The sequence below is a fragment of the Helianthus annuus genome, chromosome 1, assembly GCF_002127325.2.
Source record: "Helianthus annuus cultivar XRQ/B chromosome 1, HanXRQr2.0-SUNRISE, whole genome shotgun sequence".
Classification (NCBI taxonomy): domain Eukaryota; kingdom Viridiplantae; phylum Streptophyta; class Magnoliopsida; order Asterales; family Asteraceae; genus Helianthus; species Helianthus annuus.
The window spans coordinates 48,927,343-48,941,818 of record NC_035433.2 but is presented as its reverse complement, the minus strand read 5'-3'; the positions used below and the strand labels follow the sequence as shown (position 1 = coordinate 48,941,818).

Below are 14,476 nucleotides of genomic sequence, written 5' to 3'. Positions count from 1 at the left end.
CCACAGTCATTGGTATCGATAGATCCATGTCGATAATTAACATGCTTCGTTTCTCTTTGTGTACGTGCTGGTTATGCGTAAACTATTTCGAACTCTATTATGCTATTATCAAACTTGTATGCTCACCTTTACATTTTATGTATTGACTTTATTTTAACGTATGTGACAGGTGTTTAAGATGCTTATCTGCTAGGAAGGCGATACTAGAATAAAAGTCTAGAGCATAGTTGTCTGTAGATCTTGCAGATCGAGTCTCTAGATATAGATAAACAATATTTATATTTAAATCTGAGTTGTTGGAACGGAATATTTGACTAGATGTTATCTGTAATAATTTGTTTGCTATTTGAGGTACGGTATGGGACGTATTATATAAATTGAATAGTAATGATAGTTGTTATGGAAACTTCTGGACAATCTGTTTCGCTCAGTGCCATGCCCCGATGATTCCGCCATCGGTTGGGGTGTGACATAAACATACACATATGTGTGTGTAAATAGAGATTATGAGACGGAAATAGAGAGTGTGATGGATTGATTCGCATGGCGGTTGGCCACCACCTACGGTGGTGGAGCCATCGCAGCTCTGTGATTTCTGAAACCTTTTATTGCATGTGTGTTAGATATGGGTTGTTTTATTTATATATATATTTTTTTTTGCTTTTGTGGGTTTGTGTTTGTCTTTAAAGCTGATTTGCATCTATAAAATAACACATCCAGCCTAGCCACCATCTCCGGTGACGGAGCGTAGGCGGAACTATGACGGAGCCACGATGTTTTGTGGCGGCGCCTTGTCAGCACTGCCATTTGTCGGTTTGTTAGTCTTTGTTTGACCAAGTGTTGTGGAATGTTGTTATATGATAGTGTTCTAGCCGGTGATGATGATGGTCGGTACTTGGCATGGCAACTCTGGTTGCAGTCGTAGCGGCACTCAACCGAGCTTTGTTGATTATAGCAATGAGGATGTTTGAATCTAAGCTTCTTTTTTCGTCTTTTTTCCGACTTTAATTTAGTGGTTGTGTTGATGGTGTTGGCCGTGTTGTTTGAAGATTGTGGTGGTTTTGTTTTTTACGGTTGTAATGTTGGCGGATGTGATGGTTGTGGTGGCTATTGTTGATGATTTTGGTGGTTGTGGTCTACCATCGAAAAAAAAACATTTAACATAGTTACATATGTCTAAAATCTGTGAAGTTGCATGAGAGCCGACAACCACATACACATGTTTAGAAACAAAACACATACAAACCTTGATTCTGGAACTGATGGGTATGGTCAAGGGTAAATAGACAACGATGGTTTATGGTGCAATAATCTGTACCCAAAACGGATTTACTATCTTAATGATTGTGCTTAGTAAATATACTTTATAGATCACCCTAATCTAACTTGCCGGAAAAAAGGATCTGTTAATATATTTTGACACCCCGCTACATTTACTCGGTTTCACAACACATCTTCAAGCCCCCGTCGCATCGTGGCAGGGTGCCCTTCTAGTTTATTATAATTTATAGATGTTTCTTTTATATAAATGGGTGTCTTTACAAAAAATAAAAAAATCTTTTCTTTATTAATGTGTAGTTTTACTAGTTACCAACAATAACAACGAAAAATTTGCAAAAGTAGGTGGTTTGGGAAAACGTAGAGTGAAAATAGATGGTTTAGGAAAAACTAAGTGAATTTAGGCAGTCCACTAGTTGAACTAAAGGACTTCAAAAGTTCTTTATGACAAAACTGTGTTTCTCTGCATTGTCTAGTTTAGTCCTCTAGTTTTTTTTTTTTTTTTTGAACGGTAAAAAAATAAATAAATAAATAAATAAATAAAAATGAAAAAAAAAAAAAAATGAAGTCCTCTAGTTCATGTGGAGGAATAGGAAAAGTCGTCTAGTTGACGTGGAGGATTAAATTTAGTCCTCTAGTTCAAGTGAAGGAATAAATGAAGTCCTCTAGTTTATGTGGAGGATTAAAGAAATTCTCTAGTTTAAGTGGAGGAATAAATGAAGTCCTCTAGTTCATGTGAAGGATTAAAGAAATGAAGTCCACTAGTTCATATAGAGGATTAAAGAAGTCTGTTACTGTAGGTACAGGACTTTGAAATCATCTACTTCATGTAGAGGAATTTAAATTCAATTGAATTTAGAGATCTTCACATATTAGGGTTGTAGGAATTTAAATTCAATTGAATTTAGAGATCTTCACATATTAGGGTTGTGTAATATGTTTTGATTAGGGCTTAAGTATGTATAATATTTATGTGTTTGTTCAATCCTTCTTTTTAAGATAATTTATATGTTTTTTAGAGCACCTCCAACTCAACTCCTTTTTTTGTGTGTTTTTGGAAAAGAGGAATTGTTATGTAATTTTTAAAATTTAACCTAATAAAATTATACATAATATATATATATATATATATATATAACAAATTACATAAACCTAATTAAACTATTACACAAACCTAATTATAATATTACATAATTAGTCCTAATTAAATACATAAAAGGCTTAATACATATCATCCCAATCAAATAGGCCGGTCTCTAGAGATGACACGCTACGATCGCTATCACAACTGTTCGACCTATAATCTTGAGGTAAGCGTCCGAAGTCCGGAGTTGGAGGGAATGGTTCATCGTGCACCGGTGATAGGTATTCCTCACCTGGGTCGGTTTCGTACCCTTCAGCCCAGCTGGGTACGGCTTGTGTTAGACGGGGGTTTGTGGGTGGAGGGTTTGAATGGAAGTTTGTTTCACTATCCCTAGCCGCACACAATTAAATTGGAGTTGTGCCATGGCGTGGTCAAACATCAAGTTCGCTTCCTCATCTGTGATACCATTCCAATCATATCCTGTAGAGGTGAAAGGTTAAGAAGATGAAGATTTAGACGGGGTGATCGTCGTGGCCTTACTGCAGGAGGTGAATGGACGGTTGTAGGTGGTGGGTAAACTGTTGCCGGTGGTAGGCAGACTACTGAAGGTGGACGTTTTGACGAAGCAAGTTGAGGGTTAGAATGTTGACGAGACGATCACTTGAGGTTTAACGATCCGTTTACATGAGTTGGATTATAATCAGCACCCATATCTTCGAATAAGTTTGGTAGTTGCATTGATTTGTTAAGTGAGAGATGCAAATGTGGGATGTATTTATAGGTACTGAAAAAACAAATAAATATATAAATTCAATTGAAACCTGGAACTTGAGAACCAAAATCCTACATCACATGAAGATCTCTATATTCAAATGAATTTAAATTCCTCTACATGAACAAGAGGACTTCAAAGTCCACCTTAAGTAACGAACTTCTTTAATCCTATATATGAAGTAGAGGACTTTATTTATTCCTCCACTTAAACCGTAGGACTTTTTTAATCCTCCGCATGAATTAGAGGACTTTATTTATTCCTTCACTTAAACTAGAACACTCAAATTAATCCACCACATCAACTAGAGGACTTTACTATTTCCTCCATAAACTAAAGGACTTAACTAGAAAAGGTTAAAAAAAATACAATTTTATCAAATGTAACTAGTGTACTACCTAAATTCATTAGTTTTTTTTCAAACCATCTATTTTCACCTATATTTTCCCAAACCACAACTTTTGCAAAATAAATTGAATGATATTCATATTTGAAAGGGTAAATTACTTTTTGAATCCATGTGTTTTAGGCGTTTTAACTACTTGAGTCCAAAATCAAAATGTTTAACGCCCTGAGTCCCTATAGCCACTTTTCTTAACCATTTGAGTCCAATTTTCTAACACTGTTAGAATTATTTTGTTAAAATTTGTTAAATGACCAAATTATCCCTACCTAATCTCTTCCTTATCTTCCTCTCTCTCTATCATATCAAACTAACTCGAACCCCCAAATTTCAATTTCACACAAATTCACTTACATACAATCAGTATCATACAAATTTCACCACAATTTGTATCCATAACTGCACATTATAATCAAATCCGTTGTCAATTAACCAGGTGGATTAGCAGAAGATGTAAACGAAACGATACCCCCATGGATTTTCTCTCAAACACAGCCTACATACCAGTAATCACAGCAACATCTCTTGTTGTTCTGGTCCTCTATGTATACAATCGACAGCAAGGGGGAAGGAAGGCGAAGAAGCATCATCCAATCACTAGGACCATGTTTAATCAGCTCCTTAACTTCCACAGGTTGCATGATTACATGACTGATCTTGCTATAAAACACAACTTACAGATTAATTACTCCTTTCCGCAACGATCAGGCGACGTAGAAGCACCGGTCGGTGGTGGTAGTGGTGTAGCGGCGGTGGTTGGATATGATGGTGCGGGTGCAGGGGTCGACCTCCGGTTGATCTTGTTGCAACGGTGGGGATGATGGTGGGGAGGGTGGTGATGGTGCGGTGCGGTGGTGGTAACGGTGGTATCTAGGAGTGAGAGTGAGAAGAGAGAGACAGTGTGTATGCAGGTAATGGGCATAGGTGTTTATTATGGGTGCTACTTTCTACATCCCCCTATCTACTTTTTTCACCCCCCTCCTCTCACATACTTACAGGTGGGGCCTGCGTGGGACCGACAGTTTTCCTCTCACAAGGGGGGTATAATCAGGAAGAGGGGGGGTGTGTATAGAATTAGCCTTTATTATATATAATTTAATTTTATATATAATATTAAAATCATGCATTAAAGACTTGTTCTTTGTATTTTGTGCATTAAATAGTTGTATTTTATGTGTAAATGACTAACGCATAAGATACAACTTTGTGGCTGTAGGGACTTTGTGGGCATAGGTGTTTAGTGGAAAGTTCAAATGAGATGAAAAATTTTGTAAGAATAAAAAGAATAAGTTTTAAACCAATAGAAATGCTTCAATTTAGTTCATTTAATATGTGTATTTAATGTTATTAATAAGGGCATATATGTAAATTTCTAATTGTAATTAATTAGCTAACTTACACTTGTAACTCCCATTTTAAATATACTCTTTCAAGGTAAAATAATTTAGGGTGAAGGACAATTTTTGACATGTGTAGGATAGGAATGGGATCAAATACAAACACTTAAGTTTGTAAGAACCATAAGAACCAATACATAATTGACAAGTGTCCATCAATAAAAAATTAGTTTAGGGGTAATTTAGACTTTTTGACCATATTTATTTATAACTAATTAAAAATAATTACAAAAAATATAATCAGCACAACACTATATAATTAGCACAACATCATTAATCGTTCTTCATTATCAGCACATCGTCCTCGAATCGTTCTCCATTATCAACATAAACGACATTAGCACAACATCTTCAATCGTTCTCCATTATCAGCACACCAGATGTGCTGATTATATCTACTTTTGGTGTTTGTTTGTATTATTTTGTAATTAACACATAATCAGCACCTTATTAGCACAAATATAAAACACCTTTTGTTAACTTTTTTTAAAAAACACTTTTATAAATACAAAAAGGTATAGCAATATGGTACTCATATTAAAGATAAAAAAATACTTGATTTTATGGTATATATTTTTAAAAAAAATAATGAAGTATATAAAAGTTATTTTAGTTTAAAAAACATTGGTGGAATTTGTATTTAATAGAAAATGGTCAAATGACTAGCAATTTTACAAAATTACCCCTAATTTGTTAGTAGTAATTTTTAATTATAAGAGTTTTATTTATAATCAATATCAACCCTTGATTTAAATTAACAATGGTTCAGATCTGTTCTTACGGTTCTTATAATTAGCACTGTTTGTACAGGATCTCAACCCGTGTAGGATAAATTATAGTATGTGTAGGATAAATTCTTAAATGTGTATGATAAATTTAGATATGCGTAGGGTAAATTTCGATAAGTGTAAGATATATGTAGAATAAATTTTGAAATGTGTAGGATAAAATGTTTTTTTGCTTTATTAATGAGAGATAACACAATTAATGGGAGGAGTTATAAATTATTTATTGTTTTACCATTATGTCATTTCTTGTTTTTCTTCTATTTCTTCTCAAATGAACCTTCCCCTAGGTGTTTATTATATATATAATTTAATTTTATATATAATTTAAAGAGTTAATTGCCATTTTAGTCCCTGTGGTTTGGGCCATTTTGCCAGTTTAGTCCAAAGGTTTCATTTTTAACATCTGGATCCAAAAAGGTTTCATCGTTGCCATTTTGGTCCAACTGATTTAACTCCATCCATATCTGTTAAAGCTGTCAGGGGCATTTTTGTTAGATATGAATACAGTTAAGTCAGTTGGACCAAAATGAAATGACAAAAATGCCCTTGGCAGCTTTAACAGATATGGAGGGAGTTAAGTCAGTTGGACCAAAATGGCAACGATGAAACCTTTTTGGATCCAGATGTTAAAAATGAAACCTTTGGACTAAACTGGCAAAATGGCCCAAAACACAAGGACTAAAATGGCAATTAACTCTAATTTAAAATCATGCATTAAAGACTTGTTCTTTGTATTTTGTGCATTAAATAGTTGTATATAATATTAAAATCATGCATTAAAATACCCTTGTAGTTAATAGACTTTGTGGATGGTGTTAGAAAATTGAACTCAAATGGTTAAGAAAAGTGGTTATAAAGACTCAGGATATTAAATATTTTGATTTTTTACTCAAGTGGTTAAAATCAATAAAACACAGTTACACAAAAACTAGTTTACCCTATTTAAAAATTAAAATTCTATGTCATTGCGAAAATTGCTCTCTCACATAAAAACCTATATACACGAATAAAAAGACAATCACGTGGTGTTATGAAGTCCACACAACATGGCTCAATCCCCACCGCTTCTTCATACATTTTCCCACTTTCTTACTCTCCAAACCCCAAATAAACCACTCACCAACCTTTGCAAACTTGTTAGCAACCATGGGTATGGTTTTGGGCAAAATCACGGTGGCAACACCTAAATTCGAAGTCCTCCACTCGACGGACGACTACGAGATCCGTCAATACTCACCATCAGTGGCGGCGGAGGTCACCTACGATCCATCCGAACTCAAAGGAAACAAAGACGGCGGGTTCACCATACTAGCAAACTACATCGGAGCCATGGGCAACCCACGTAACACCAAGACAGAAAAGATAGACATGACGGCACCGGTGATAACGAAGGCGGAGAAGATAGACATGACGGCGCCGGTGGTTACTAAAGAGAGCGGAGAACGGGTGACGATGCAGTTTATACTGCCGGAGAAGTATACGAAGGCGGAGGAGGCGCCGAAGCCGGTGGATGAGAGGGTGGTGATAAAGGAGGAGGGGGAGAGGAAGTGTGGGGTGGTGGGGTTTAGTGGGGTGGCGAATGAGGCGGTGGTGAAGGAGAAGGTGGACAAACTGAAGAAGGATTTGGAGAGAGATGGGTATAAAGTTGCCGGAGAGTTTGTGTTGGCGAGATATAATCCGCCGTGGACGTTGCCGCCGTTTAGGACTAATGAAGTTATGATTCCGGTGGAGTGAGATTGTGTAATTTTGTTTTATCGTGTTTATTATTACTCAAAATGTGCTTTTTAATATAAATATATATATTTCGCTGCCAATAAAGTTTTAAGATAAATTAAAAATGTATTGGTACTTGTTAGACGAGTCGAGTAACCTCGAAACGAATCCAATTTGAGTTTTGTAGATTAAACCAGACGAGTTTGAAATTGAGTAAAGTACAGTTTCAGTCTATGTGGTTTAAACCCAACTGCAGGTTCATCCCTCATTTGAAACAGCCTCTGTGGTTGTTAATTGCTCACAATCAAGCCCCTCACACTGACTGGCCGTTTGTAAATCTGTGAAAATACTAAAATACCCTCATAACTTTATTAACAATTACAGTACCTGAACGTATAAATGACATAATTCCCTCCATATTCAAAACAAATCCTAATCGTGCAACTAAGCACCGAAAGCTAAATTAATCTCCAACATGAAGGTATTAATAACAACTACAATACCCCGTAACAACACATGTAACCAGATTTGAACTTCAAATGGATTTGACTTTTTGAAATTCAAATGGATTTCACTACTAGAACTAGAATGTTGTTTTGATCTTTGTAACATCTGTTTTGACATGTTTATCCAACATAAACAGGTTATCTAAAACTAAACAAACAAGTTTTCAAACAAAAACATACAATTTCCATTCAACACAGGTTATCTAAACTTATGTTTTGACATGTTTATTTAAAAGAAACAGCCCTTAATGTCAGTACATGTTCATCCATGTTTGTAAGTCAGAATATGCATATTCATTATAGTAAGTCAAAATATGCATAACACTCCTAAATCATGGAAATCATTAATCAAGTTAAGGCCTTGATTATCACAACACTTAGTATAAGTCCTGTTGTGCAAACCAAATACATTTTCATCCCTGTTTTATAAGTAAGTCACAATATGCATAACTCTCCTAAATCCTACAAATCCCTAATCAATCCTAAATCCTACAATTCCCTGATCAAGTTAAGGCCTTGATTATCACAAACATGGCTGAATATGCATGTTGTCTTGTACAATCAAAACCTACAACACCTACATTACAACAATATCCCTATTGTGCATAGCTACAATATCAATCTAGAATCACTAACAGAACCTGCATTCACAATATCTATCAACAATCACTAACAGAACCTGCATTTACAATATCAATCAACAATCACTAACAGAACCTGCATTCACAATATCAATCAACAATCACTAACAAAAGCTGCATTCACAATATCACTCAAGAATCACTAACATAACCTATATTCACTTACTAGTTTAAATGCAGTCAAAAGTTAAATATTGAAACCAAAGTTACTAGTTTCAAATCATTCAAAACTTACATATTAATCACATGGTTTCATAATGGGTTGAGCATGATCGTTAACAACTAAAACCCAAAAAAAACGATCAAACTACAAAACCCATTATCAAAGTTAAACGTAGTTTCTAAGTATGCATCATAAATAGGGGGTTTTGTCGCCCAAAAGAACACCAACACTTCAATGTCGCACAAGCTTGATCCTAATCCTGACATGGTCCCTATTCACCACCACTTCGATAGTAGCACTCCCCACACCCCTAATAACCACTCGGACTTGGATCCTTACCAGACGGTTCCAACACTGGACCCTTAAACCAGTTGCAAGTTCAAATATTAACATCGTCATCGAAATGTATCAACTTGAAACTTGATTGTTAAGTGTAATTCAGGAAATGTTTGTCATACCCCAATCGAGGGCGGAATCATCGGGGCGCGGCACTAGGCGAATCAGATTGCTCAAGAGAATCCATAACAACTAAATTGCGACAATATCTAATGCGTTCAATATCCCATACTAATAAACAAATACAATCACATAAGCTGTCACAAATTTCATGTTCTCTCAATCAATACAAATCCGACAACCTAGATTTTTGGTGTGTTTCTAGACTTCCTAGCTTGATTTGATGTAGACTGCGACTAAACCTGCAACATACGTGAAAATAACGTCAATACAAAAGTATTGGCGAGTATACAAGTTTTGATAGAGTAGCATAGTAGATAAAAAGCGCTGCCAAATACCACATACATAAACGGGATACGACAACATATATACAAGACAGATACTACCAGCTAAGTCACTTGAGCTGTGATTGTGATTGATATTCATCCTAACTAGACCCCGTCTTGTTCAATAGTACTACACTAGTTAAGATGGGACGTCACGAGTAAAAGTCCTATCACACATGTATCAAGCATCACGTATAAATATGTACAACAGTTATTCACAAGTGATTGATAGTTTGATCATGCAATTCGTTTTGAAAAGTGCGATTTGATATGACGTATGTTACACCCAAAAGTGCGATAAAAAAGGGTTCGAGTATACTCACAGTAGGTGCTCAACAAGTAAACATAACTTAGTTGGATTGATTGAGAGCGCGTCTGAGTACCCTGATCATGGAACGATAGCGTAAGCATTGGACAGCTGAAATAGTGCGTTAAGTGTGATGGTGAGTCGAAGGGTGCTTCGATCGGATGACTCATCCGTACGGATGGTCATCCGGAGGATGACCCTTCGGTCGGATGGTCATTCGAGTGTGCTGTTGAAATGTTGAGCTTTTGAAGTTTTCGTTGTAGTATAGACTAGGTCATTCGATCGGATGGCTATTCGATTGAAAACTTAATAGTTTGAAAATAATTGGTCACTTGGTCGAATGGTCATTCGATTGGATGTTCATCCGGTCGGATGGCCGTTTGACTAAGGAATGAGTAGAAGGCCTGAACGAGCTACGATTCTATTGGTTTTGAGTAAAAAGTTAAGAAAGTTTGAAGAAAGGCTGAATCTAGGTGAAAATGTTAAGATTTAGGTGAAATCAGTGTTAAAACATTGTAGAAATCCCTTAGATCTGAGTTATTCTTGGTGGAATGAGGTCACACTTTGGTGTTCATGAGAACCCATGATGACATCATCCTAAAACAGCCCAAATCCACAGATTTCATGGTGAAAAGTTAAGTTTTGATAGTGAAATCGATGAGAAAGTGTGTGTAGATCAAGAAAGTACAGGATTTGAGATGAAAACTTACAAGAATTGCGAGAAATCGAGAGAAAACAGCTTGAGAGCATGCGGGTCGAATGAGGTTGTCACATCAAATGTTGTTGATGTGAGAAGTGAGATATTTATAGGTGAAAAGGGAGAAAGGCGGTGCAAGATGGGCCGGATGGCCTTTCGATCGGATGGCCATCCGATCGGATGGTTATCCGTTTGGATGACCATTAGATCGAATGGTCATTCGATCAAAGGGCTTTGGCAAGTTGGTTTCCGACTTTTCGTTTCGCGCATTGAGCATTGCGATAGTTTGTTCACACATATCCATACATATATATATATATTTATTATAATTAGTCATCAAAAGGTCATATATAAGTATCCACATTTCCAAGTTTGCGAATCGATAATCGAGTTGCTCGTGATTCCGAGTGCGCGTTCGAGTCTGTGTTGCGTTGTGATGCGCGATTTAGCGTAGCGAAAGTATGCGTTATATGCGAAAATAGTGTTGTAAGCGATATAGTTACATTATGATCTAAATCTCTGGTGCTAGGCGTAACGAGAGTAACGAGTAGTGGCAACGCACAAACGTGCGGGTTGTTACAGTCTGCCCTGCTTTAGGAAATTTCGTCCCGAAATTAATCCACAAGGAGGGTCGCGAGGGTTGATGCGGGTGAGGGAGTGATAAAAGCGTCATGATAAGCGGGCGGTCGATTGAAAATTGACGAGTGGGAGCGTTGCGAAGACTAGGCGAAAGCGGCGCGTAAGCGATTCGTATAACAAAGGATGGCAACTTGTGAAAAGTTGATCCAAAAGCGTTTTAAGTTCTCGAAAAGTTTTGTTGCAAAAGATTTTAAGGAAAGGTTGATTTATGAAAATTTCCTCAAGGTATAACGTTAAACTGTGTTGATGTTCACGCCAGCATCGTAAGAGAGTTTTGTTAGGTTGTAAAAAGGTGTCGGAAACTTGAATTTTGAAAATTTTCTTATGAAGTGGTGTTAACTAGAGTCGATCGTTAAACCAACATTGTAAGAAAGTATGTTTGTCCAGAAAAGGTTTTAAATTTTAAATCAGTTTATAAAAATTTTGCTTTTACAAATAAATTTTAATAATACGGTAAGATAGCGTCAAGCCCCACATGGCACTTTTTCACGAAAGTTCAAACAATATGACTAAAACACTTATATATAGGAAGTACCAGCGGCGTATCCACCATGGCTTAGTCATATTGCCTCCGTCCCGTGAAGCGGTGTCATGTGTGTTGACATGGTACAGATAGATTTTCGATCCCTTGGTCCAAACGACGAATGGTTGGACCAAGTTTCAGCGATCGCGAATGTCGAGGTAGCGCGAGTGTTGAGTGCGAAGTTTGAGGGCGGTAAGCGAAAAGCAAGAAACGATAAACTATAAGCGATAAACACCAAGCGATAAGCGACGAGCGTTAGGTTATAGGCAGCGAGTGACATGCAAAGAGCGGAAAGTGAAAAGCGATCCATGATAAGCGAAGAGCGATACGCGGTACACGGTAAGCGAAAAGCGAACAGTGATACACTAACAGCGATACGTGATAAGCGATAAGTGATACACGTACAGCGATACACGAATAGTGGTGAGTGATAGGCGATACACAAATAGCGATACATGATAAGCGAAAAAACGATCAGGGAAAAGTGATAAGCGATAGCGTTAAGCGTTGAAACACCAATAGATACCGTTTGCGATGCGATAGCGAGTGTGCGATTGCGTGCGCGTAGACTTACGTAAAGTCTATCGGCGACGCGTTAGAGATGCGATGGGATGTTACGCCTTGCGATTGATTTTAGTGTGTCGAGATAATCACAATAGTATAAAAAGGTCTAATAACGTTCAACTCTGCACGACATTTTCTTCACAAGACCTTGGAACATGCGAAGCACTTATATATAGGAAGTACCAGCGGCGTATCCCCCATGCCTCAACCACGCGCATCTACCCCATGAATAGATGTCGCGCTTTGTCAACATGGTTAAGACGCTTATATATAGAAAGTACCAGCGGCGTATCCACCACGCTTAACCATGCCTTGAGCGTTATGGCATCATTGGAACTTACTATGATCCTTGTGCACTGACCAAAATAATCCCGTGTGCGCCCGTGATTAAGCTGCTCCTTGCACGTTTATCGTAACTTATTCCAAGGACGCATCGTGGGGGTAAAACACATTATATCGTGATATAGTATATAGTGTCAGTGTCATCATGTGGTGCGATCTTTAGACCCAGTGAAAAAGTGAGGGAGAGAGAGAGAGTCAACGTTGCTACGAACAAAATAGAATAAGTACACAAAAGTTTTCATCGGAATATAACTTCAGTACAACATTATGCTATGCCTGATTGGCGGTCGTTGTTGTAGACTCCTGCTGAGATCGCGGTTATTGCTGGTGGTGTAGACTGCGTTGGCGGTGCGGAGAGTACTAGCGGGCTTCAAGTTCGTAGCCCTGTGCGGCAGTGTTGGGTATGGTGACCAAGACAGTTGCAGTTTGCGCAATAGCGACAATCGGCTTCCGCCTGGTGGTGATAGGTACATTTGAAATACAGGGGATGAGTTCCGGTGTAGGCGCTCTTCGAGTGAACTGGAAATGCTTGGAGAGGTTCTGGTTGCGACAGCTCAGTTATTGAAGAGTTTGGGCTCGAGGTCTTTCGTTTGCGGCTGGGCTGAGCGTCTTGTGGCGGTGCGGTGTCGTCGGAGGATTCGTCTGAGGATTCGTTGGAAGAATCGTCAGAGGAATCACCGGAAGAATCATCAGTAGAATCGTCGGAAGAATCGATGACGATTGCTTGATGAGCCTGTTTGACATAATTCTTGGAGAAGAATCCTTCCATGACTCGTTTGTCGTTGATTTCTGCGGCTAAGCGGTAGGTTTCTTCGATGGTAGCAGGTCTTGCAGCTTCGACAAAATCGCCCACACACTTAGGCAAGGCGCGAATGTATTTCTTGATAGCCTTTTTCTGGAGGGTCGACTTGACTTGGGCAGATGATGCTAAGCAGAGTGAACCTTGCTGTAAGGCCAGCATTGTCACCTTCGACTTGCTTGATTTCCCAAAATTCGTCTTCCAGTTTCTAGACCTCATGGGGAGGGCAGTACTATTTCTTCATGAGCTCCTTCAGCTCATCCCAAGAGAGGGCGTAAACTGCGTGGATCCCACGTTTGTTACGTTCGGCTGTCCACCAGTCGAGTGCTCGCGATTGAAAAACTCCGGTAGCGCATGTGGTACGAAAATGCTCTGGGCACCCACTCTGACGAAGAGTTACCTCGATGGCATCAAACCATTGGAGTAACTGAGGCACACCTCCTTCACCTGTGAAGACCATCGGGTCACAGGTTCTGAAGTGCTTATAGAGGAAAGCAGATTGCGGTGCTTCGGTCTTAGAGTCTTCCGCGGTTCGAGAGTTGCTGAGGGATTGAACCTGGGTGATGATTTGAGGAATCACCCTGGCCACTTCCCTGGCCACGAGTGATGCGATCCTCCTATCGGCGCTTCGTTGGGCTCTTCTCCTAGTTGTTCGTCTCGAGGTAGAATCGTTTGAAGATATCTAGACAGAGAGAGATTTGGGAGTGAGATTCGATCATAATGATTTTGAGTTAGTGATGCGATTTGAGCGCGTTTTAAAACTTGTTGCAGGTAGTATAGTAATGCGTATTCACATAGGAGCCACATAGGAGACGCAAGATCTCTAAGTTCTCACGTATTCACATAAGCGATTTGTTTGCATAAATATATATATGTGTAGTGTATACTTATACATATATAGTTATGTAGATAACGCGAGGACGCGATAATGAGGGGGGCGAGCGAGCCGTTAGCTTTTAGTTTTGTTGCGAATATTCGGCTTTTGTTTTAGATTGCGATGGTTGTGTGAGTTGTGCGTTCATAAGGCGGGGAGCTGTAACACCCCGTGTTTCGAAAGCCAAAGTCAAAGTTAAGATTG

General features: G+C 38.3%; 1 protein-coding gene across 1 annotated transcript; it reads left to right on the top strand.

Moving 5' to 3' along the window:
• The first annotated feature begins 6,793 nt into the window (after positions 1 to 6,793).
• Positions 6,794 to 7,577, top strand: LOC110940201. Its single transcript, XM_022181753.2, has one exon. The coding sequence runs from the start codon at positions 6,869 to 6,871 to the stop codon at positions 7,454 to 7,456; it is 588 nt and encodes a 195-aa protein (XP_022037445.1). The 5' UTR covers positions 6,794 to 6,868; the 3' UTR covers positions 7,457 to 7,577.
• Positions 7,578 to 14,476: the final 6,899 nt, after the last annotated feature.